The 23,595-nt window shown below is 42.0% G+C and overlaps 1 protein-coding gene across 1 annotated transcript in view; it reads left to right on the top strand.

Moving 5' to 3' along the window:
- The window catches only part of otofa (otoferlin a), a gene marked incomplete at both ends in the record, with an annotated part of 73,322 nt that overhangs the window by 44,548 nt on the left and 5,179 nt on the right, over window positions 1-23,595 (top strand). The window contains 37 exons of the mRNA XM_084000588.1: window positions 842-915; window positions 1,601-1,727; window positions 2,033-2,087; window positions 3,384-3,515; window positions 5,407-5,469; window positions 5,853-5,937; window positions 6,090-6,249; window positions 6,477-6,663; window positions 7,852-8,038; window positions 9,187-9,410; window positions 10,817-10,925; window positions 11,057-11,243; window positions 11,488-11,608; window positions 12,180-12,280; window positions 12,634-12,724; window positions 13,195-13,311; window positions 13,417-13,569; window positions 13,930-14,122; window positions 14,436-14,560; window positions 14,653-14,787; window positions 15,407-15,568; window positions 16,417-16,536; window positions 16,632-16,793; window positions 16,919-17,081; window positions 18,153-18,223; window positions 18,433-18,462; window positions 18,591-18,728; window positions 18,814-18,889; window positions 19,863-20,008; window positions 20,107-20,241; window positions 20,324-20,461; window positions 20,552-20,679; window positions 20,837-21,007; window positions 21,190-21,350; window positions 21,677-21,819; window positions 21,911-21,999; window positions 22,269-22,367. Of these exons, the coding sequence (XP_083856714.1) occupies window positions 842-915; window positions 1,601-1,727; window positions 2,033-2,087; window positions 3,384-3,515; window positions 5,407-5,469; window positions 5,853-5,937; window positions 6,090-6,249; window positions 6,477-6,663; window positions 7,852-8,038; window positions 9,187-9,410; window positions 10,817-10,925; window positions 11,057-11,243; window positions 11,488-11,608; window positions 12,180-12,280; window positions 12,634-12,724; window positions 13,195-13,311; window positions 13,417-13,569; window positions 13,930-14,122; window positions 14,436-14,560; window positions 14,653-14,787; window positions 15,407-15,568; window positions 16,417-16,536; window positions 16,632-16,793; window positions 16,919-17,081; window positions 18,153-18,223; window positions 18,433-18,462; window positions 18,591-18,728; window positions 18,814-18,889; window positions 19,863-20,008; window positions 20,107-20,241; window positions 20,324-20,461; window positions 20,552-20,679; window positions 20,837-21,007; window positions 21,190-21,350; window positions 21,677-21,819; window positions 21,911-21,999; window positions 22,269-22,367 (4,758 nt within the window). The remainder of the gene's footprint in view (window positions 1-841; window positions 916-1,600; window positions 1,728-2,032; window positions 2,088-3,383; window positions 3,516-5,406; window positions 5,470-5,852; window positions 5,938-6,089; window positions 6,250-6,476; window positions 6,664-7,851; window positions 8,039-9,186; window positions 9,411-10,816; window positions 10,926-11,056; window positions 11,244-11,487; window positions 11,609-12,179; window positions 12,281-12,633; window positions 12,725-13,194; window positions 13,312-13,416; window positions 13,570-13,929; window positions 14,123-14,435; window positions 14,561-14,652; window positions 14,788-15,406; window positions 15,569-16,416; window positions 16,537-16,631; window positions 16,794-16,918; window positions 17,082-18,152; window positions 18,224-18,432; window positions 18,463-18,590; window positions 18,729-18,813; window positions 18,890-19,862; window positions 20,009-20,106; window positions 20,242-20,323; window positions 20,462-20,551; window positions 20,680-20,836; window positions 21,008-21,189; window positions 21,351-21,676; window positions 21,820-21,910; window positions 22,000-22,268; window positions 22,368-23,595) is intronic.

Here is a 23,595-nt window from a genome sequence, read left to right as displayed (position 1 = left end):
TTCAACTCTGATTCCTTTGTCTTTCTTGACTCCGGCTCCAGTTCTCTCGTCCCCCAGGCTTTTACTTTTAAATCATACTTCGCAGTCAGCCGTGAACTTACCGACTGAGACATTGTTGATGACACAAGTTACATAAAATCATCCAATTCTTCATATTCCCTGATATGAGGTTGATGGGTGCCTCTTCTGCTTTGAGTTAGATCAAAGCAGAAGCCTGGCTCTGATACACTCGACTCTGAATGCTTGAAGAAACAAAAGAAAAACCTTCCTATTCATTAATACTCTGACATGTATCCATATCCGCAGCAAATTGGACGGTCACACTCATTTTTAATTATTAAGGCCTCTCATTTGTCGTCCTGCTGCTGACATCATAAGCTCTTTGTTGTTGTGGTGATATGTGATCCAGATAATATCAATGTGGAGACACTGGATACTCTTGTTTTGTGATTGAGGGTCTGGAGAATTGGTGATGCTGGTGGTGCTGATGAGGATGGGGGGGGCGGAGGGTGGGTGGGATTAAATCCACTGGAATTAAATGTCTAGCCAGGTTACAAAGATGTCCATGATATATGGAGGTAATGTATGGTGTTGAGTTGCATTTTGATTATGTCCAGTCAGTGGGCAGTGGGGCTTTCAGTGACGTGAGGTAAATGACTCTCCATCCGAGGGTCTGAGCTCATTAACAGGGAGTGAAATTGACACACATGGAGATGGTTGATCTGAGGATGGATCAGCAGCGAATCAGACAGAAGTTAATTGTCATGATATCAGTTCCCCTTCCTCTCTCCTTTCCTCCCATCAACTCTCTCTCTCTCTCTCTCTCTCTCTCCTTTACCAGAGCAGGGAAGGGAGTTTTCTCAGCCATGAAGCTCGGCAAGATCAAGAGCTCTAGAGACGATCACAAGAGAGGAGGTAAAACAACAGACAACAAAAGACTCTCCTGTATGTTAACATGTTGAAATGTTTTATTGATCCTATAGATAAGGAGCAATGAAAATGGCCTTTCCTACTCTGACTGGATTTAAAGAGATAGTTCAACATTTTCGTTACCATTAATTGTCGGTGCAAGCTATTTTTAGAACAGCGGAGCAGAGCCGTGAGCTGCTCAGAGCTATGCTGGTAACTTTCCGTTTTTATCTCATAGCGTGGTGAATGTGCAGGTCACAAATTGTCCACCAGAGCGTTTTGGAGTTGTTGGATTGGCTCTGCTCCGCCATTCTAAAAGTAGCTTGCACCGACAATTAAAGGTAACGAACCTACTGCTAAGACTATAGGGATTATGGCAATGGGCCAATTTGCCAAAAATGTTCCCTTTAAGTTTCCATTCCCAAGGATAATACAGACACACACAAAAAAAGACTTCTCAAAAACATGCCAAATAATGAACTTGTACTTTTACTTTTTTCAACTTGAAGGTCTAAATATGTTTCAGGCCTTGGGCATGCTGGGATAAAATACTGTTTGGGAACCACTGACTTATTTATTATTCATGGATCAGCTTAAAAAATCAGCTTTGTTTGCACTGAGTATAGAAAACTATTGGAGCCCTTTGAGATAAAACTTTAAAAGTTGATTTACTTGTTTTCAGTGGGTCTAGATGAGCCGGCGGTCCTGGACATGGAGGACCTGGACAGGAAGGCCATGCGTCTCGCCGGGACTCTGGACCCAGACACCATCTCTCTGGCTTCTGTCACGGCCGTCACCACCAATGTGTCGAATAAGAGGTATAAGAGATTTGATCATACACCCACACAGTACAGGAAACTACTGGTAAAAGGAAGAGATTTAATGCTGCTGCTTTCATCTGCTGAATAAATTGAAGCAGACTGAACAGTGCTACCATTTAATAGCATACATTTCTAGATTTAAACTTATTCCAAGTGAGAAGATGGAAAAAGGCAGAGTAATCACAGTTTGAATCAAACCTAAAATGGAGCTTGTGACCCCGTTCCCACTCAGTTTCGTCTGTAATTTGTCAATCCACTGTATGAAAATCACTGATTATGTTTAATGTGTGTGTTTTCTTCAGGTCAAAGCCAGACATCAAGATGGAACCGAGCTCTGGGCGACCTGTGGATTATCAGGTATGTGTGTGTTTCTGCAGTTGTTCGTGATTGTGCACCTTTGTGTGCAGGTTGGTGAATCTGCGTGTCATTGAGGGTGTTACTATTTATCTACTTGTCCTCTTCTATCGATTCGATGTGTGCTGAATTTTTTATGGAAGAGACGAGTAGCTTCCAATGGCAGGTTGAAGAATCCTTTAGATTTTTGATAAAACTTTTATTCTCCTTCTTGGCAAGACTGTGAGATGTTGAGATCGATGCTGCTCTCAGATCCACCTCCCAGCACCTCTGCTCAGAACATAGAGAAGATAACTCCTCTAAATCCACACAGTCGTTTCCACATTTGTATTCAGATTAAACTAACAAGATAAAGTATGTTAATGTGTAAGCTTTGGAGGTGGACGGATTTCTAAACTTTGAAAGGAGATGAGCTACTCTGCTCCCCTGTTTTCAGTCTCTATGCTAAACTAAACTAATCATCTCTTGGCTTCAGCTCCTTTGGTGAAACTGCATTATATAGGAAGATTAATACCCCTCTAATGTCTTTGCATTAATATAAGACTACAGTCAGCAGCTGGTTAGCTTAGCACAAGAGAGAAAAACAGCAAACCTTGCTCTTTCCAAAGAAAAGACAAACAACCTGTCTGACAAACAACTCACTAATTAACATTTGGTTCTAGCTTGTTTGTTTAATCTGTGCAAAAAGCAGCGTAAGAACGTGTAACAATGACAATTTTGGAGTTTTACTGAGGTGTTATGTCAAATACTTTTATTTATTCTTCCGGCTGTTTGCCTGCCTTATTGAATTTATTCATCACAACATCAGTAAAAAGAAATAAAGGAATAATTGTGAACACATTGTCCCCCAATACGAGCCTGTGGCCTAATTTCATGGCCTATTTAACTTAAAAATATGAATAGATTTATACACCAGTCAAATCAAGTAAAGTCTCGGTGCAGACTCATGCTCGCCTTCTCTCGTTTTTACTTCCCTCTGTTTCTCTTCATCATCTGAAGACTAATTGAACCACAGGGATGTTGCCTGAATCCCGAAACCTTTTCACACAGTCAGAGTTAAACCAAAGACGGAGATAGTGAAATCTGGCGAAAGCCCTTATTGCCTGGAATCAGCCTCATCATTAAAGACTGTGAAAGATCAATTTGCATTGTTTGCCTTTGAATTGTCCTCGGGGGTAATTACTGCGCAGTTTTTTTGATGAATGATGATAGTGGAGCTGCTGGTTGACTCTCTGCTGGAGGAGGCTCAGCTCAGCTCGTCGTAGCGTTCAGATCTCATGTGTTAATGTCTCTCATCAGATCAGCATCACGGTGATCGAGGCCCGACAGCTCATCGGGCTCAACATGGACCCTGTGGTGTGTGTGGAGATTGGAGATGACAAGAAGTACACATCTATGAAGGAGTCCACAAACTGCCCATACTACAACGAGGTGAGACTTGTTAACACACTTTTTTATGTAACATAACTAACCTCCTTTTTTCCCCCCTCTGAATGTCAGCATCACTTACATTTTTCATATATTCATTTGCCCGTGCCTCATTCACAATCAATGCAGTGCTGTACTTGTAGGATGTAAGAGACACAATCTGCCTTAAATCATATTCTGGCAAACACTGAAGTTCCCCTGAGTTTTGTTGTTGAAGATGGTTGAGATTGGATTCAGAAAACACAGGATACATCTGAACACAATAAGATAAGTCCTCCAAGTCCTCTAAAATGTTGTAATACTTTATTTTGCACACACGTTCACATCATTGTTTTGTGCCTGGAAAGGTGCCAAGTTTCAAAAGAATTTGTTGTTGTACAGTAAATGTATCTTATGACAGTAGTGCAGTCAGAGGAGGAAGATGTCTCTCAACATGAAGACGTCAGTCAGTATCCAACTGGGAAAGCGAAACCCTGACATGAACAGAGTTAAGTGTACTGTAGGACAGACACTGTCAGACATTGTTCTCTTTGATGGTCTAGTACAGTAACGATTCACTGACTTTAAAATACAACACACACCACTCTGCACTAGAGAGAAGCTCCTGAAGTGTGTCTGATGAGCAGAGAAATCCCTCTCGGTAGGAAGTGTTAGCCGGTGATGCTGAGAATCGCCGTGTCCTGCTGCCGCCATCGATTTGTTTGTCTGAAAATCCCCTGTGGACAAACTGGAAACCAGAGTGACTGAGACAGTAATCCTCTGATTTCTCTGTCCTCACACCGAGACACAGTTGGTTCTGTTTGTTCAGCAGCACAGGAGAAATTTAATGATGTCACATTTCATTTGTTTCTGTTTGGGTTAGTGGGACAAGGCAATGAGAGAGAAGAGATCGACATGCAAATACACATGTGGCTCCAGATGCATAAGATTACCGTATTTTCCGCACTATAAGGCGCACTTAAAAGCCTTTAATTTTCTCAAAAAACGACAGTGCGCCTTATAATACGGAGCGCCTTATATATGGATCAATTGGTTAATTGGTTGATTCATACTCAGCTCCATCTAGCGGATGCATAACGTAACCCCAGTTTGACTGCAGTATCTTCTATTCTATGCGCCTTATAATCCGGTGCGCCCTATATATGAAAACAGTTCTAAAATAGGCCATTCATTGAAGGTGCGTCTTATAATCCGGTGCGCCTTATAGTGCAGAAAATACGGTAAATGGTTAATTTTAAAGTATAGATGGTGAAAAAAGCACAAAAGTCCCCACCATTACCATTTCTTATCTTTTAATATTGAGCTTCATTCAAAGATAGATTCTGAATTGTTAATTTTCTTGTTACATAATTCATCTGCATAATGATTAAAGGGAGTTGGGGACGCATGTAAAAACCAACTGTACAAGGACAAAGTGAGACCAGTGAGACTTTTTGCCGTGTCTCAGTCTGGAGTTAAGATTTGGCCAAAGTGCAGAGAAACTCAAACTGCACACAACGTACTTTTGGCAACACAGAGACTCCTGCTGCAAAACGGCATCAAAGACGATGATGCAGACGTGTAAATCAGCCGTTTCTTTTCAAGTCTCTGATCTTTGCTTCTAAAGAATTAAAAACCTTGCAGGCTGGAGCTGCGTCCTGCGTGCATTTGCATAAAATATGTGTTTTTTAAAGGTTAGTTCTTTGTTTGGGTCTCCCAGTGTGGACTGAATCTGTGCATCATCAAACAAAACTCTCACCGCCATACAAAGGACCCATCAATGGGAATGTCACATTTCTCTCTGTTGCCTCAGTCCCTCTGTTGAGTTCTGTATTGATGACTTCTGAACCTGAAATCTTCAGGGTGAATAACAGAATTGATTTTAACGGGCAAATCTTTTCTTTACCTTCCACAGTATTTCGTCTTTGACTTCCACGTCCCTCCCCACGTTATGTTTGACAAGATCATCAAGCTCTCGGTGAGTAATGTGTTATACTTGAAAGTACGCACTGCACTCCAGCTCAACAAACTGTTGTCAGATTTGTCTGGCAGAATAACTGTGAACATTGCATTGTTGAGATTTCATACTTTTTCACAGCACTTTGCAAAAGAAATAACTGAAAATTAGATAATACTTAAATATTTGGCTCAGGGAAAAGTAGTTATTATACCACCATAAAAAAGATATTTCCAGTTATTACATTTATGATGTTGATCTAAGGGAGTCACCGGTTATGTTTCATGTAAAAGGCTGAAGAAATTCTGCAGCACTTTGTTTAACATTACATGAAAACTTGTCTGTTTTTCTGTAGCATTCACAGATTGATGTATTTTCTGCACATTGGGAATCTTTCATAACAGGTGATTCACTCTAAAAACCTTCTTCGGAGTGGGACGTTGGTGGGAACCTTCAAAATGGACGTTGGGACTGTTTACTCTCAGCCTGGTACGTTACAGGCTGTAGCACCAGTGATAACTGCTAATAATATGCACATAGTTGTTTTTATACAGAAAAATTCATCTACACATCCACATCATCACAAGACTGTAGTTTTTTATATTTGGTTGTTTCATTGATTGTCTTCTTTTATTTCCCAGAACACCAGTTCTACCATAAGTGGGCGATCATGTCTGATCCTGACGATATCACGGCCGGATGCAAAGGTTATGTAAAGTGTGACATCGCTGTGGTGGGGAAGGGCGACAACATCAAGACTCCACACAAGGCCAACGAGACCGATGAAGACGACATAGAGGGGTGATTAGTTTTTTAATGATCGGATTGAACTGATTTTCCATTTTGTTGATAGATTATACACAGTTTTAAACAAGCTGTAGCAAAGAATATATGTGTGAGTAATAGATCATAGGCTTGAAATTTGAACAGAAACCATTGTAATAAATCTATACTGTATATATTAACAGTAATCAATAACTCCCAGTCTTGTCTCGCAATGAGAGGTTGTGCCGTCATTTGTCTTCCAGAAACCTCCTGCTCCCAGAGGGCATCCCAGCGGAGAGGCAGTGGGCGAGGTTTTATGTGAAGATCTACCGCGCCGAGGGACTTCCTAAAATGAACACCAGCATCATGGCGAATGTGAAAAAGGCCTTTATAGGAGAGAACAGAGACCTGGTGGACCCCTACGTTCAAGTGCAGTTTGCTGGGCAGAAGGTACTGTAACTCTTCCAACTCTACATCCTGCTTTCTGCTGTTCTCTGCTGCTGTCTGACAGCTGTTGTTGCTGCCTTGAGGATTATCACTTCTCCTCCAGGACATACCGTGTGTTTGATAGTAAACAAGTGCAGGAATCCGTAGGTGGATTTCCAAACTTTAGTCTAACTTGTAGAAAAATGTGTTTTGGTGTAGAGGAACAGCAACTGTTGTTTATTTTTGCCTTAAAAACATTAAGATCTTACTCCTCATTTAAATAATTTAGGCGAGAAAACCACTTTCTCACTTACTACACAGTGCAAGTGTGCAAACATGAAGACAAGGCTGCATCTGTCTCATAAACCAAGACATAATATTATTCGAAACAGAAAAGAGAGGAAATTAAAAAAGTTTTGGGTTGAGCTTTAAAAGCTTTACTGTAGGTCGTTACATTTGACTTCTCTCGGCTCAATTTTTCTGAGATATTACAGTGTTTACAGTGACTCAAATATCACTTTCTAATGGTTCTGACTAATTACATAATCGTACTCTGTGTTTGAAAAGATAATTAAAATCCAAAAATCCTCCATTTGACTTTGTGAATAGATTCAAATCAATGCTTCACTGGATAACAATTCCCATTTTTCAAGTCTTAATACATTGCCCACATGTCCATATTCATTTAAGTGCTTTTAATTGCTGTAATCATTCTCCCTGTCCACACCGGCCATAAAGAGATCCCTCCCAAAAGTTATCTCAGTGAAGGTAATGAGGGGACAAACTCCAGACTCTGACTCTCTGCATAAAAGACTTGTGTTGCTGAAGCTAATTTGAGTTTTCTGTTGTGTGAATTAAACAAATTAAATTTGTTCTCTGTATTTCCACAGCCCTTTAGCGTGAAAGTCCAACAGAGAAAGAGAGGTTTATTGCTGAACAATGGAAGAGAGGAAACATCGTAGAAAGACAAGGCAATTTTAGAGGATTTTTTTTTTTTTTTTTTAAGTCAAAATGAATTACTTCACAAAACAAGCACTGTGGGTTTTTGTCCCGTCTCTTCGCTTTGAAAAGGGATTTCTTTGTGGCAAGACAAGAAACAATTACAGCGAACAAAAAGCAAGGACAGAATAGAAACACATACCTGACCATCACAGACGTGTTTGTTATGTCCCCGCTTTGAGAAATCAATGTTCCTCCTTCATGTGTCTCCAGGGGAAGACGACGGTCCAGAAGAGCAGTTACGAGCCCATCTGGAACGAGCAGATCATCTTCACCGAGCTGTTCCCTCCCCTCTGCAAACGCCTGAAGGTCCAGATACGAGACTCGGATAAGGTCAACGACGTTGCCATAGGAACTCACTTTATCGACCTGCGCAAGATATCGAATGACGGTGACAAAGGTGGGTCAAGACACACAGGGCAGCGTGTGAGCATTTTGTCTTATTAGCATTGATTTTCTGTTGGGTTTAAAAAATGAGTCAGACCACCAGTTCATATTTTTTTCTGAATGTAGTAATTAGCTGAGCCGACATACCTGCCCCACTGATAATACTGGCTGTTTGAGTTTAATGAGATGTATTCAAATTGACAACCAATCAATATGTACATCAGAGGATATTAAACTCAACTACATGATATACACTGAGAGGAACTTTGTGAATGAGTCACAGTCAAGACTATATCAAACACATTATGTGTGAAACAGTTTCGTCTTTTGTCAACATTTATGACAAATTCTCACAGGTCTGAAATCATACTTTTCTTGAAGTTGTTGGAGTTTATTTTTTAAATAATTTGATTAAAAATGTATTAACGCAGCCAGTGAACGGAAAATATTACTAAACAGTACTTGTGTAAAATGCAAAGAAAACATAGAAATGTCTCCGGTGTTTTCTCTCAGAGTGATGACGCTGAACCAACAGCGAAAATTAGCAAAAAACATCAAATGTCCTGGAAAATTTTTTATCACATTGTGACATAAGGATTTCTTTTCCAAAGAAGTGCCTAGTGAGAAAACTAGTAACTTTTGGGTTAATGGGTGATAGAGGAGAGCTGTTTTAGGTGTGGTTTAAAAACATGTTTTTGCATTGTTCTATGGTAAATTTGTCATAATTTCGAAGCATGTAAGAGATTATTTCATAGATAAATTAGAGCCATAGGTTGCACATCTTTAAATCAGACTCATGGGGGTGAGAAGAGAATAAACATAGAAAAAAACTGGTTAAATGTACAAAATAGGGTACAACTGTCAAAAAAAACAATTCTCCAAAGCACAAATGGGACGGGGGATGTGTTAGTGTATGTCTGTCAGACTGTAGCAGCAGTCCTGGAAAAGTCCTGGAAAATGATTTCAAGAAAGGAGTGGGAACCGTGCAAGAGTCAAAACACTTATCTTGAAGAATTAAACATTTGCTTTTCAACAGGGAGAAGTTCAGCATGATTTGGCACCAGTTACTGCTGCCAGTTTTTTTTTTATCTGTCTGCATTTTCTTTTTCTGTTTCTGTTTCCACATAAATTTCACATTTCCTCTCCACCCGCCACCTCCAGGCTTCCTGCCCACGCTGGGCCCGGCCTGGGTCAACATGTACGGCTCCACTCGTCAGTACACTCTGATGGACGAGCACCAGGACCTGAACGACGGACTTGGAGAGGGCGTGTCCTTCAGGGCGCGTCTCCTGCTCTCCGTTGCTGTGGAGGTGCTGGACACCACTTCGCCTGAGATCATCAGCTCCACTGAGGTTTCAGTGGAGGGGGTCTCCAACATCTCAGAGGTGAGAAGAAGACGGTAAAGACGGCGAGATATATGATAGACTTATCACAATAGCAAAGAAAAGCTGTTATCTTGACCTGTCGTTCATGAGTTGTTTGACCTCCTGACCCCGGGAGAAACAATGTGATGCCATTATCCACCATTGTATTGGCACATTTCACAAACTGCTCACCGGGGAAATCAGAAACCTTAGATGTGGAGCTCCGGGGCGAACTCGCCAGCAATTCACCCTCACGGCTGTTAGGGTGTAAATGTCTCCCCCAGGATCCACAGTAATTCAGGCCAGCATCAGTCTGTGCCAGTCAAGTATTTTATTTATTTAGTTAGTCTTCTTCTTAAAGGAGAAGGAAATGACTAATTTTAGAAAATATTTCCGAGGAATGAAACTTAGTTAGCTCACTTCTCTCCCCTCTAAATATTAAACTTTATGCTGGTTTCACAAATTATTTACCACACAAATTAAAAGAGCATCAGTGATATATTTGTCATCCTGTCATCCTCTGGGAACCACAACAAATGATGCTAATAACTGACTTCTGAGGTGAGAAAGAAAGTTGGACTGTGAGCCCAAGTCAAAGATGCTTCCACTAATGGCAAACTCAGATTCAGGTCGTGCTTTGCATTAATTTTTCAAAGCCTAGAGTTCATAGATTTTCCCACTGGTTTTATCTATTTTTGACGACTGTTTTATGAAGTGAGAGGTTCTGCTGTTATGGGCTCACCCTAAAGTTAAACAAATTTGGGAGGAAATAATTAATGCACTAGTATAATAATTTGAAAGCGGACAGCTAAAATGATTCATCCCTCCCCTTTTCATTTGAGAGTTTGTTCAGTGATGCTTGCCTTTTCTTTTTTTTTGCACTTAATGACTCATACTTTAAATTTGCTCAGAAAGCAAGTTAACTCAGCCTCAACTAAGATTGTATGTGTCCCGTCCCCCCATGTGTCTTGATTTTCTGTTCATGTAAACTACTTTTTAAGTCATAATTGCTGGACGTCTCCTGTCACTGTGACATTTTATGGACATTTCCCACCATTTCCGAGCTGAGTTCAGGCAGCAGGTCAGGGTTCAGATAAGGATTAGGGTTTGATTTAGGACCAAGATCTATTGGCTACCTGGGAGCCATCTTGAAAGTGCTAAATCTTTAAGGAGAAATGATTAATATTTTATATTCTAACAACAACCATGTGGAATAATAAAACATAGTAGAGATTAGTGTACTTACAATGCTAATGCTTAAACTAAATGGCTCAGTAATTCAGAGACAAGACAGGAGTGTGTATAGTGAATAATAAAGAGAAGCTTCTGCAGCCGCGGCTCCACAGACACAGACAATAAAACGAATGCACTTAGCTCCAATAAAATGATTCACTTTTTCTTCCATGTCTGTCTCTTCACCACTTCAGAGCGCCACAGGTAAAATAGAAGAGTTCTTCCTGTTTGGATCCTTCCTGGAGGCCACCATGATCGACAGGAAGATTGGGGACAAAACGATAAGTTTTGAAATCACAATAGGTGAGTTCAGTTTAAACTAATCTTGTTTATACTAACTCTTATACCGCACTCTACAAGTGTAATCAAGATACAGTAAAATAAGTGGCTCTTGTAGCTGCGCACGCGCCATAACAAGCTCTGTAATGTCACAGGCAACTACGGCAACCAGATAGACGGCGTGAGCAAGCCGTCGTCGGCGAAGAAGAAGAAGAAAGACGGGGAGAATGAAGAGGAGGAGAGCGAGCTCATCCAGAACTCCAGCGAGGACGAGGCGGACGAGGACGGGGACCTGGTCTCCGTGTCCACCACTCCGCCCATGAAGCCCGTCATCACCGACAGGTCAGGGGTCAAAGGTCACAGGGGGATAGGAAAGCAAATGTGTTGCTGTTCAACTCACAATTTAATGAAGCCAAGACCAAACTGATTGTTAAATGCTTCACAATCATCATAAATAGCACATTTAATAACGGCCAGGAGCAGATTGTTGGCGATAATTAGCTGTATTGAGAAAGCAGCTGCACAGTCCATTAAACTTTAAGGTCATAAACTGAACATTAAGTGACTTCTGTTTCTACTTTTACAGAAACTACTTCCACCTCCCCTACTTTGAGAAGAAGCCATGTGTTTACATCAAGAGCTGGTGGCAGGACCAAAGGAGGCGACTCTACAACTCCAATATGATGGATAAGATCGCAGACAAGCTGGTCAGTGAGCTCCTTCTCTCTGAGTCTGCACACTGCACGTGGTCCGGTTTATTCAATAAATCAACAAAGAAAAGAAAATATGATTCAGCTTACAAATCTCTTATATTAAAAGAGAAATAAAATAATGAGAAGAAGAAAACATTATTCTTAAGTAAAAATACTAAATATACTGTAGGTAAAGTAATATGTACTAGTGGTATAGTTGAAGTTGCAATACTGTACTTTTATGTGAAAATACTTTGCTGTAAGTAAAAGTCCTGCTTATGCAAAAGTTCCTCAATTAACATCAATATAATATGTATAATATATAAAGGAAAGTAATATAAAGTGACAACAGACAGTTGGGCGTCACATTGATCATTAAAAACCTGAATTTGTCACTAATGTCGTTTCTTCAGGTGACTTTTAAAACTATTTTAAATATTCATATTTACATTTAGTTAGAGTCCACCTCAGTATGTGCAGATAGCTGGTGTTTGACATTTATAAAAGTTGTTTTGGATTTAAATATTTGGATTAACAACTAACAATGTGTTTTGTGCTAAGCTCCAGTATGTTTGTGTCTCTGCAGGAGGAAGGACTGAATGATGTTCAGGAGGTCATTAAGACAGAGAAGGCCTTTCCAGAGCGCAGGCTCAGGGGGGTGCTGGAGGAGCTCAGCGTTGGCTGCAGGCAAGCTGCATAATAATATTCATTTTCAATGCTCCTCTATCAAAACTGGCCCCAAAACACAGTGGTCAGAAATGATACAGAGAGTTTATCCTGTAATGGACGATGTAAAACAATGAACGATGATCATTTTAAAGCTTTCCCCTGCAATCTTTATCAGACAAAGCTGCAGTTAGTGAAGCTAGCAGCTCTAAAACACAGTCATGGTGAAAGAAACGAACGCTGTCTTCAAAGTTTCTTCTTTCTCTTCATGTCATTCAGGGTTTTTTTGGGGTGTGAAAGTTTTTCAGTTGTTCAGAATGAATTTATACAGAGTTAAGTCACACCTCTGTTTCCTGCTTCCTGGTCATTTCCAGTCGCTTCGTCACTCTGGCTAACAAGGATGTGAACCAGGCCGGCAGAACCAAACTGGACCGAGAACGGCTCAAGTCCTGCATGAGAGAGATGGTACGATTTCATTTGTTTTCAGCAGAGAAGATGAAGTGACTAGAGGCATCAATTTCTGCTGCGATTCAGCCACTAATACCAGCGCCTTAGTCCCTGGAAAGGCCACTCGAGGAGATTAATTTCTAAATTACTTTTTCGCTACCTTCAATAATTCGTTGCATTTCATTTGCAATGCTATCTCGTTCTCTGAACCCACTCTCCCTCTGCTCCATGTTTGTTTTTGTGTTGCAAGTGAACTTTTAATTTGATTCAAGAAGAGATGCAAGAGGAATGCTATTTTTTTTATTAGATAAAGAGGTTAATTAGTAATTAACAAGGTATTGTAAAGTTAATGATTTCTCTGTTGGTTTTTAAATAATTCACTTCATTTTTTGTTTTGTTTTTTAAATCCACTTGCATTTGATTAGATTGTGTGATCTGTATAAGTGAGCTTCATCATCACTGCTCTCCTCCTCCTCCTCCTCCTGCAGGACAGCATGGGGCAGCAGGCCAAGCAGATTAGGACTCAGGTGAAGAAGAACACATTCAGAGACAAACTCAAGCTCGCGCAGCACTTCCTGCAGAGGCTTCGTTTCCTCGCTGACGAGGTACAGATTTAATTTTGTGGGAATTAACTTTTGACAATATAGATAGATTATAGCTGGGGGAAGGACACTGTGATTAATGAGAGCTCTTCTGCATATTTATTCCAGCCTCAACACAGCATCCCAGATGTGTTCGTGTGGATGATGAGCAACAACAAGCGCGTCGCGTACGCCCGCGTTCCCTCCAAAGACATCCTGTACTCCATAGTGGACGAGGAAACCGGCAAAGACTGTGGTAAAGTCAAAGCTGTCTTCCTCAAGGTAAGATCAACTCTCCCTGTTCCTCTGTCCCGAAAAGACACTATGAATCAGCTGAACGAGGCCTCTCATTATGTCAGATGATCAGTATTAGTGAATAGTCCTGACACAGGATTAGTATCGACAACGGTTAACGGTTAATAGGCTTGTAAATCTGTGACAGCTTCCTGGGGAGGAGGTTGAAAATCAATACTAATATTAATATTTATGGACCGGACCTCCTTGTAACATTGTCTACATGCTTAATGATTGAGTGTAAACACCAGAGAGTCAAAAGCAAGTGTTTTTTTGCCATTGGTGGAGTGCTTTAATTGCAGGAAAGTCGTCACAGCTATTAAGTTAATTTGTGTTGTGTGTCCACAGCTGCCTGGTAAGAAAGGCTTCGGTCCTGCAGGCTGGACCGTTCAGGCCAAGCTGGAGCTGTATCTGTGGCTGGGCCTCAACAAGCAGAGAAAGGACTTCCTCAGTGGTCTGCCTAATGGTTTTGAAGAGATCAAAGCTGCTAAAATGGGCCCCGGTCTTCAGTCCGTTCCCCCCGTCAGCCTCGTCTACAACAGTAAGTGCTCTAAACACCAGAAATGACTGCAAAAGACACTTGAACGCATCGGAGCAGCTGATCCAGAGTCAGTCCTCGTAGTAATTTGCTGATGCTAAACTTGCAGTGATTGAAGAATTTAAGTTTTGGAGTTTTGAGTTTCTTTCACTTTATTCTCTTCACCATAAAGCTTTGCATTAGGTTTCCTCTTGATCAACCATTTGGTTTAAACCAAAGAATCAATGAGCAGCCAAACAAAGACTTACTTTCTGATTCACTTGTCTGTCATGGGATTGATTGTCGGTTAATATGTCAATACATGTGTGTCCAACAGTGAAGCAGGTGTTCCAGCTCAGAGCCCACATGTACCAGGCTCGCAGTTTGTTTGCTGCCGACAGCAGCGGGCTTTCAGATCCCTTCGCTCGTGTCTTCTTCTCCACACACAGCCAGCTTACTGAGGTAGGAACGTGAATGTGCACATGTGTTTTTAACTTGTATCTGACAAACGGCGCCTGAGAATGAGAGTCTGCTGCGTGTCGTGTGTTGTTCAGGTGCTGAGTGAGACTCTGTGTCCCACGTGGGACCAGCTGCTGGTGTTTGACGACGTGGAGCTGTTCGGGGAGGCCAGCGAGCTGAGAGACGACCCGCCGATCATCGTGATCGAAATCTTCGACCAGGACACAGTGGTAGGATCCCAGTCCACACGAATGGACAGATGCATCCAAGAGAAAAATTACTTTTAAAGGAGTTTGTTTGTTTGCGCCACTAAAACTAAAATCTGCTTTGCTTCTCCATCCCTCATCCTCCGACTGTGTCCACCCTGCTCGTCCACCCTGTCTCGCACATTACCTCTGACCTCGCTCACGCTGTCCTGCCAAATAGAGTGTATAACCATCAGTGTTTCATAGCCTGTATAAATCCCTTTTTTTATAGCTACTGGAGGCTGTTGTTGTTATGTGAATTGTTTGGTTGATAGCTGCTGATGAACCCTGGAAAAGCTTCGGGAAAATTAACCTTTCCTTTTTCATTTGTAACAACAGAAGCAACAGTTACAGATATAAACTGCAAAGTGTTTATAGAAATCTCTTTTGTTGTTATACTCCGCAATCGCCACATGTTAACAGTCAACATTTTTCATAGTGAAGCTTTTCCTCTGTGAATTGCATGTTTTTTTTAATAACCTTTAACCACCTTGATTTGACCAACACTGACACCGAGTGGTCACCCTGGAAACTGCACCTCCCACACTCGTGTCTAACTCCCTTCCCTTGTCCCGACCTCCTGCTGTCATGATGTCGTGTTCAGGGCAAGGCAGAGTTCATAGGTCGGACGTTCGCCAAGCCGACCATCAAGATGTGCGACGAGCACTACGGCCCACCGAGGTTCCCACCGCAGCTGGAGTATTACCAGATATTCAGAGGGAACTGCACGGCGGGGGAGCTGCTGGCCGCCTTTGAACTGCTGCAGGTGAAATATGCAAGAACACACACACGAACACACACACAGACACAGACTAATGAACGTGTTTATATTATGCATGCACACACATGCAACTCCATAGGGTTTTCCTCTTTGGAGACTGCATGTCACTACTTTATGGGTTGGTTGTAAATATAAATAGGAGAAACAACATAAAAAGGAGTTTGCAAAGCATGAGGGAAATAGAAAAATTGGGCTCTTCTTTCTGTTTTTCTTATTATTTATAACTCACCACTTTGCCTTTACCTATTTCCATTATCACTCCACCTCCATCATCACATACTCCTTGTTCCTTGTTATTTATTCTCTCTGCACGTCTCCTCCTGCCCTCTTACATTACCATTTCTATTTGTTTCCCCTGCTGCCGTCCTTCTTGTACGCTTCCATCCACTTACATATTCATTTTACCTCCACTTTGCTTCAAACTATCCATCATGTCTGGTGTCTTTTTTTCCTCTCTGTGCCTCCTCCTGCTGCCTACAGATTCCTTTCGATGCGGAGGAGATAAGGCGAGCTCTGATCGCTGTCCATAACTTTGCTGTTCCTCAAATAAAGGTGCTCTCTTCATTCTCTCTCTTCATCCCTCTACATCCTACTCTTGTACTGTTTGTACTGCAGTTGCTTGTCTTTACTCTCTTCTGCCATGACTTTAACTTTAACTTTCTCTGTACTTCTTTAAAGTTGGCACATTTAGAAAAGAACAAATCGATAGATAATATTACAACCATTGGAAACAGATCTGGCGCACTGCACACACTTAATCATAATGCAGAGATGTCAAAAGTGCTGCAGCCTGGTAAACTCAGCTTCGCCTCCCCTCGCTCTGTCCTGAGCAGATTGGTCAAGGAGGTCGGGCTGATCTTCCTCCCCTTGAAGGGCCGACAGACTCTGAGCGTGGCCCAATTCTTCCGGTGCCGTTGGGCATTCGGCCCATCCTGAGCCGCTACCGTATTGAGGTCAGATTTAAATGGTCTGCTTTTATTTTTTTTTCATCTGTAAATGTCCTCATCCTTCACTGCTGGGCCGCTGTTTTTTTGTTTCTCCGGTTCAGGTTTTATTCTGGGGTTTACGGGACCTGAAGAGGATTAACTTAGCTCAGGTGGATCGGCCACGTGTGGATATAGAGTGCGCAGGAAGAGGTGTTCAATCCGCCCTCATCCAGAACTACAAGAAAAATCCCAACTTCAGCACCTTGGTCAAATGGTTTGAAGTGGTGAGTTGCACCTCAGATATTTCATCCACCGATAACCATGAAACCTGACTTGAAATTGGTCTGCTCTTCTGCTGGCGGCTTTGCTTTCTTAGCACTTCAGCTTGTTGTTGTGTCTTTGTCGTCAGGACCTTCCAGAAAACGAGCTCCTGCACCCTCCTCTCAACATCCGGGTGGTGGACTGCAGAGCGTTCGGCCGCTACATCCTGGTGGGTTCGCACGCTGTCACCAGCCTGAGACGCTTCATCTACAGCGCCCCAGACAAGTCGTCCAACAACTGGGCCACTGCAGGTGCTGACACTCAACACAGTCTCTTGTTTATTCATCATTTCTCAAGGAGCTTAATAGCTGTGGTATTGTGTATACATGCGTACATGTGTGCATGTGTGTGTGTGTGTTTGTAGAAGCACAATATTCTAGTTGCCAGGTTGAATAAAATAGCTGGATGATAAATTGCAACAATATGTTTTCTCTCAGCTACAGTCTCTCCTGTCTCCTGAATTCGTGTTGGGGAAACAAACACGTTCAGTAGTTAATGCCAAGCCAGATTAAAAACTAGAAACTTCAACAACAGACATTATAAAAAGCAGGTTTTCTACCAGCTTGCATTTATCTGTTTGTTGTTGTATTTTGATTTGAACTAAAAAGTTGCAGAATTCAAGACAAAGGTTTTTTTTATCTACAGTCCTAACTGAATGATCTATTGGCAATGCACAAAGCAAGCAATTCATCATCTTAATTGATTTGTATTTACTGCTGAGTCAGACTTTTTATCTTAAAACATAAACACACACAAACAGAGAATACTTTTAAACCAGGCAGAGTGAAATATTTCTTTGTCAGTTCTGGATTTTCTCTCCTTAATAAGACCTGTAGTTTCCCACCAAACATGGGCGAAACTATGTTTGCAAATGATTTTCAGACTTTGTTTTAACCTTTATGAAATGCCAGCTGGACGCGGCTCCAGAAAGGTTTAGACAACAACAGGATATTGTAAGTTGAGGAAGGTTAAAACAAACTTTTAAGATTTATATTCAACTACCTCTGATCCAGCTCTCTGGTGACTAAAGAATGGGTTCTCATTCTTTATTAAATCTGCTGATTTCTCTGCTTGCTTCCTGCCTCTGTCCTTTCCTCCATCTGTTACCTTCTTTCCTTCCTCTCGCCCTCCTTGCATGTCCTCGGCCGTCCGTCCTGTCCTCTCCTTCCACCTGCTGCTGCTGCTGCTGCTGCCGTCTCTGTCCTCCGGCCTCCGCTCCGCTCCAGCTAAGCTAATGAATGGCTACATGGTCCTTGCCAATGGCGGCTCCCAGCCTCGCTCCTCACCCAGCCTTTCCTCCCGCACCTTCTCTCGCCCCGCAGGTGACTTCATGGTCAACGTGGACACGGATCCTCTGGTCCGAAAGATGGACACAGTTGTCAAGTTAGATGCCGTAAGCCTGTCTTTGAGATCACGTACTAGTAGAGCATTGCCTTCTCATTTCTATAGCATACCATGTGTTTACATATTGGTGGGAGTAGTAACACTGCTTTATGTCCAGTTCATTTTTTACCTTGCCTCTTTACATGTGCCGCTCCTACCTGCACCATCCATCGTGTGTATTAACCCTTGTGTTGTTTCATGTAACGCTCCCTGTCGTAGATGTCTGATGCTGTTGTAAAAGTTGACATGGTGAGTAGTCGCTCCTATAGAAATTTGGCAATGACCATATTATGTGCTTTTTAGTTAAATGGTGGCACATTATGAGAGAGAAGTGGAAAGTTAAAAGAGTCTTCACAGTGTGCAAACTTGTTGAACAGACCGAGGAGGAAGGAGACAAAGAGAAAAAGAAGAAGAAGAAGAAAAAGAAGGGAGGAGTCGAGGAGGAGGAGGAGACGGACGAGAGCGTGCTGGACTGGTGGTCCAAATATTTCGCCTCAATAGAGACCCTGAAGGAGGTTTGTATGGTCCTTTCTAATCCACATGTGTTTTTTTTATGAGTCTCTCAGATCAGACAGATGTTTTCTATCCTTGGTTTTCCAGACCCTCAGAGCCCAGGAGGCAGCTCAGGCCGAGGCGGAGGAGAGGGAAGACCTGGAGATAGCAGCGGAGTCGGCAGGTACTGAGCTCCACCTGATCAGACAGGCTCAAGGCCACCGCCGCCACGGCTGCTGCTGTGATTTCTCTCAGAGGGAGAAGTCACCAGTGTTGGTTTTTAGGCTGTGAATCTGCAAGTGTGCACAAGTTTCCAAGCATTTTCTGTCAGTTTCTTAGGATTATTTAAAGAAGGATTCCTAGTTATTGTTATGTATATTAAGTTGGTATCTCTAAGCGTGACAAATGTGTTATTAGTTAAACTTTAGTTCAAAATCGCAGTTTATGCGGTAACAAGTGTGTGTTATCAAAATGAAAGGAGTAAAGGAGATGTGAGTATGGACGCAGATTTTCTCGATGTGAATTTTGTCCAGAGAAGGTTGCGCTTCCTGTTCTCCGTCTCCTTCGCCCCTTGGGGTCCGTCGTTTATCTTGAACAGACTAAAACATGATCATGTCCATGACCATTTTTCTCATTCATCAGCTCTGCAGTGCACATGAAAGTTGGCAAAATGAATCAAAGTCTGAACTAACATTCTCTTATGCAGTGTGAAACCTCTTTTAAAGCACTAGTATTATGAGAATGAACATCAAAATTTGGTGTAGGCTGTAAACATCTACAAAAGTTATATTTCAGTGTTGTAGATATAAACTACATTTCCCATAAACTCCCTGATCAACAAAGCTTTTTGTGACCAAATGTTTTTATTTTAAAAGAACACAAGTTTACAACCGAAACACAACTCACTCATTTAGACAATAGAGACAGTACAAGAACTGAAAATATTGATTACCGTAAATTATAACAATAATATTAAACCTGCACCTAAATAAGGTGCAAACAGAACAAAACGACATGAAGAAATAAAAACAAAAGGGGGGAGGATCAACAAAGCTGTCAGCTTTCATGTTTAGTGACATTGTGTAGTGCTGTGTAGTGCTCTTCATGACTCCGGCCCTGCTCTTTCCATCTCCATCTCCATCCACCCACCCGATCAGATATCAAACCCGATGACCTTCTTCTGAAAGGCTCCAAGACGAAAGAAAAGACTAAAGAGAAGAAGAACTCCAAGGACAAGAAGAAGGGTCAGGCTGTAGACGGGCTGGAGAAACGACCGGTTAAAGCAAAAGTGGACGAGCTGATGGTGAGTACCAGTCATACTTGGATTAAAAAAACCACAAAAAAACAACATTTACCAACATGGAGACACACTCTCACTTTATGTGTTGTTATTATGTGCAGGTGTACAACAAGGAGCTGGAGACCGAGTACGGTAACTTTGAAGACTGGCTTCACACGTTCAACCTGTACAGAGGAAAAGCCGGAGACGACGACGAACACGCTCTGGATGACGACAGGATCGTCGGCAGGTTCAAGGTGAGAAAACAAACAGTGAAAACAAATACATGTCTATACACACACACGGTGGCTGACAGAAACTGTTTCCTCCCCAACGCAGGGCTCCCTGTGTATGTACAAGCTCCCTCTGTCCGAGGAGATCACCAGAGAGGCAGGATTCGATCCCAACATGGGCATGTTCCAGAGCATTCCCCACAACGACCCGATCAACGTCCTCGTCCGTGTCTATGTGGTCAGGGTGAGTGACCTTCTCACCATATGAGCGTATACAACAGTTACAAATACTCTCTCTTGTTCTGCTTATTGTTTAATATTATTATTATCTCAGGCGACAGATCTTCATCCTGCTGATATCAACGGGAAGGCCGATCCCTACGTCGTCATCAAGCTGGGCAAGTCAGAGGTCAAAGACAAAGAGAACTACATCTCCAAACAGCTCAATCCTGTGTTCGGAAAGTGAGTTGAGAGAAATATTGTCCCGTTTTGTTTTCTTGCAGGGGAAACTTTTCTCCAATTAAACCTAGCAATGCCCAGCACTCACCCAGAGAGTATTGTTTGTGTTGCAGTATTTTGAAACCTCTGCTCCTTTCCTCCACTCTTCCTCTTTGTTCAGATCATTTGACATTGAGGCCACGTTCCCCATGGAGTCCATGCTCACAGTGTCTGTGTACGACTGGGACTTGGTCGGCACTGACGACCTGATCGGAGAGACAAAGATTGACCTTGAGAATCGTTTCTACAGCAAATACAGAGCCACCTGCGGCATCTCATCCAACTACTCTCTGTGAGCATCAGTGTGTCTTCTGCTAAACAAGATTTGAATGTCACCATCATAAAATTCATCCAATATTTTAATCACTATTCCACTTTTTCTTGACGTGTCCTGTAAAGTTTTAGAATATTAATATTATAGTTATTTTCTGACCTCAGAAATTACCTAACCTCTTTATCATCTGTTGCTGTTAGCCACGGGTACAATGTGTGGCGGGACCCTATGAAGCCCGGCCAGATCCTGGCTAAGCTCTGCAAGGAGGGCAAGATCGATGGACCTCATTATGGACCGGGGGGAAAAGTGAAGGTGGCAAATCGAATCTTCCAGGGACCAACAGAGATTGAAGATGAGAATGGTACAGCTGCAGTTTTCCCCTAAGGCTGGAATGTAATTTAAAGGTCCTACATACAGTATAGGACCCAAAATGTCACTGTTCCTCTGTCGAATGTATTGGGGATACCATGATACATGTGGGTTTCAAAGCTATGAATTTATAAGGGCTCTGTAGCTTATTAATGGGATCTCTGTTGCAATCATTGCACGTGTTGCCTTATTGTTTTAGACAAGAGTATAAATGTCTTGAATTAGACCCAGTAATACTCTTTCATCCCAGTTTAAGTAACTATACATCTTTCTGTGTTTTTCCTCCTTCTCTGCCTCCACTTTGTATCGCCCTTCCAGGTTTGAAGAAGCAGACTGAGGAGCATTTGGCTCTGACGGTGCTGAATCACTGGGAGGAGATCCCCAGAGTGGGCTGCAAGCTCGTCCCCGAGCACGTGGAGACCCGACCCCTGCTGAATCTTGACAAGCCCGGCATCGAACAGGCAGGAGAGAGACTCAGGAGCTCATCTGGAGTCATAAAACATAGAATAAAGACAACTGTCACATTGCGTTGTTTCCTTTTTGTGTCCAAAGGGCCGTATTGAGATGTGGGTGGATATGTTCCCTATGGACATGCCTGCTCCTGGGCCTGCGATTGAGATATCACCACGGAAACCAAAGAGGTAAATCCTGTGTATGCAGCAATTTAGAGGGAAAAAAATCGGATCACGACAAAAACATCAATCCAATGCATTTTAAAATGGGGCAAAGTGCTTATTGGATAACAAAGTGTCTAAACCTCTGTAGTTTTTTTTTTTTCTACAGAATTATTAGTTTTATCTCCAGGTTAAATTATGGTGAGTCTGTTTGAGTAGTTAGTTCTCTGTTTACTGACATATATAAGTCCAACTGTGTGTGTGTGTATGTGTTCCTTCCTCCCATCCTTTACCAGATATGAGCTCAGGGTGATTATTTGGAATACAGACGAAGTAATACTGGAGGACGATGATTACTTCACTGGGGAAAAGTCCAGTGACATATTTGTCAGGGGGTAGGTACAGCGGGACGCGGCGAACCAAGCCTAGTCCCGTGGGTGTGAGCTGTGTGTGGATTTTTTTTTTGCAGTTAACCATTATTTTTTTTGTTTGTTTTTTTGTTTCCATTTTTCTGTGTGCGTGTTTGTGTCTTTGTGTTTGTGGTGTGTCTCCTCTCTGTCGTCCCTCTCTCTCTTCTCTGGTCACTGCTCTGCTGGTGTCTAGCTTTGAGCTTCGTGTTGTTATTTGGAACACTGATGACGTAATTCTAGAGGACGATGCTTTCATGACAGGAGAGAAGATGTCTGACATCTATGTCAGGGGGTAAACACACGATCCCATCGCATGGCTCGAAAAACAACTACCTCCCTTCTTTTCCTCCCCATGAAGCCCTTCGATTCCTGTCTTCGACATCTCTATCCACTTCCTGTTTTTCCCTCTTCAGCACGCAGCCATGCTTGTCTCCCATCAGCACGCTGTAATCTAATGCCAAATGCAAAATATGCACAGGACCAAAGCACATAAACCATAGACTTCAAGAGGTCAGATAGACAGTATTGTCAGCTAGTTGAACCACTGTGCAATACGCTGTTATAATAACACTGATATAGTGAAACTGTTAGCAAATAGTTGCTCCTTCACACATCCAGCAACATGGAGCAACATTAGCATCCATTCTTTGGCCACCTGATGATTGTTACGTCCCATATTTACATCTGATTTACATCTAATTTAGCTCTAATCCAACTCTGCTCCTGGAACTGCACCACTGTGTTCAGCAGCTATTTGCTAACGTGCTGTTTGGGGTTGAACAGAAAAAGTGGAGTTGAATTTTTAGAGCTTTATTGCTAAAAAAAAAAAAAAGAAAGAAAAAGAAAAAAAATGACAGTGATGAGAGCAGTGAGAGCGAGCCAAAGGTCTGTCAAACCAAAACAATAAGTTAAGAGATGCTACAAAGCTGAACAGAGCTAGGAGCAGCACGGTCTGTTATGATCTATTAGTAATATTAAAAAAAAGACATTCAGAGAGCACAGATGCAATTAACAGACACAAATGAATGGACACATCAGTGAAAGTGTCTGTAATTAATGAAATTCAATAATCCTTGTGGTTTGGTCCTGTTCTGCTATTGCTGTTGGATGTTTTTCTGACTCAAGACTTTTCAGATATTTGTAATTCTACAAAAGAAAAAAGGACTTGAAATATACTATGTGTGCAAACAATGTGCATGTCTGTATGACAGAG

Source organism: Trachurus trachurus (assembly GCF_905171665.1).
Source record: "Trachurus trachurus genome assembly, chromosome: 24".
Taxonomy (NCBI): Eukaryota; Metazoa; Chordata; class Actinopteri; order Carangiformes; family Carangidae; genus Trachurus; species Trachurus trachurus.
The sequence above is the reverse complement of the archived record's forward strand: the minus strand, read 5'-3'. Positions and strand labels throughout refer to the sequence as shown.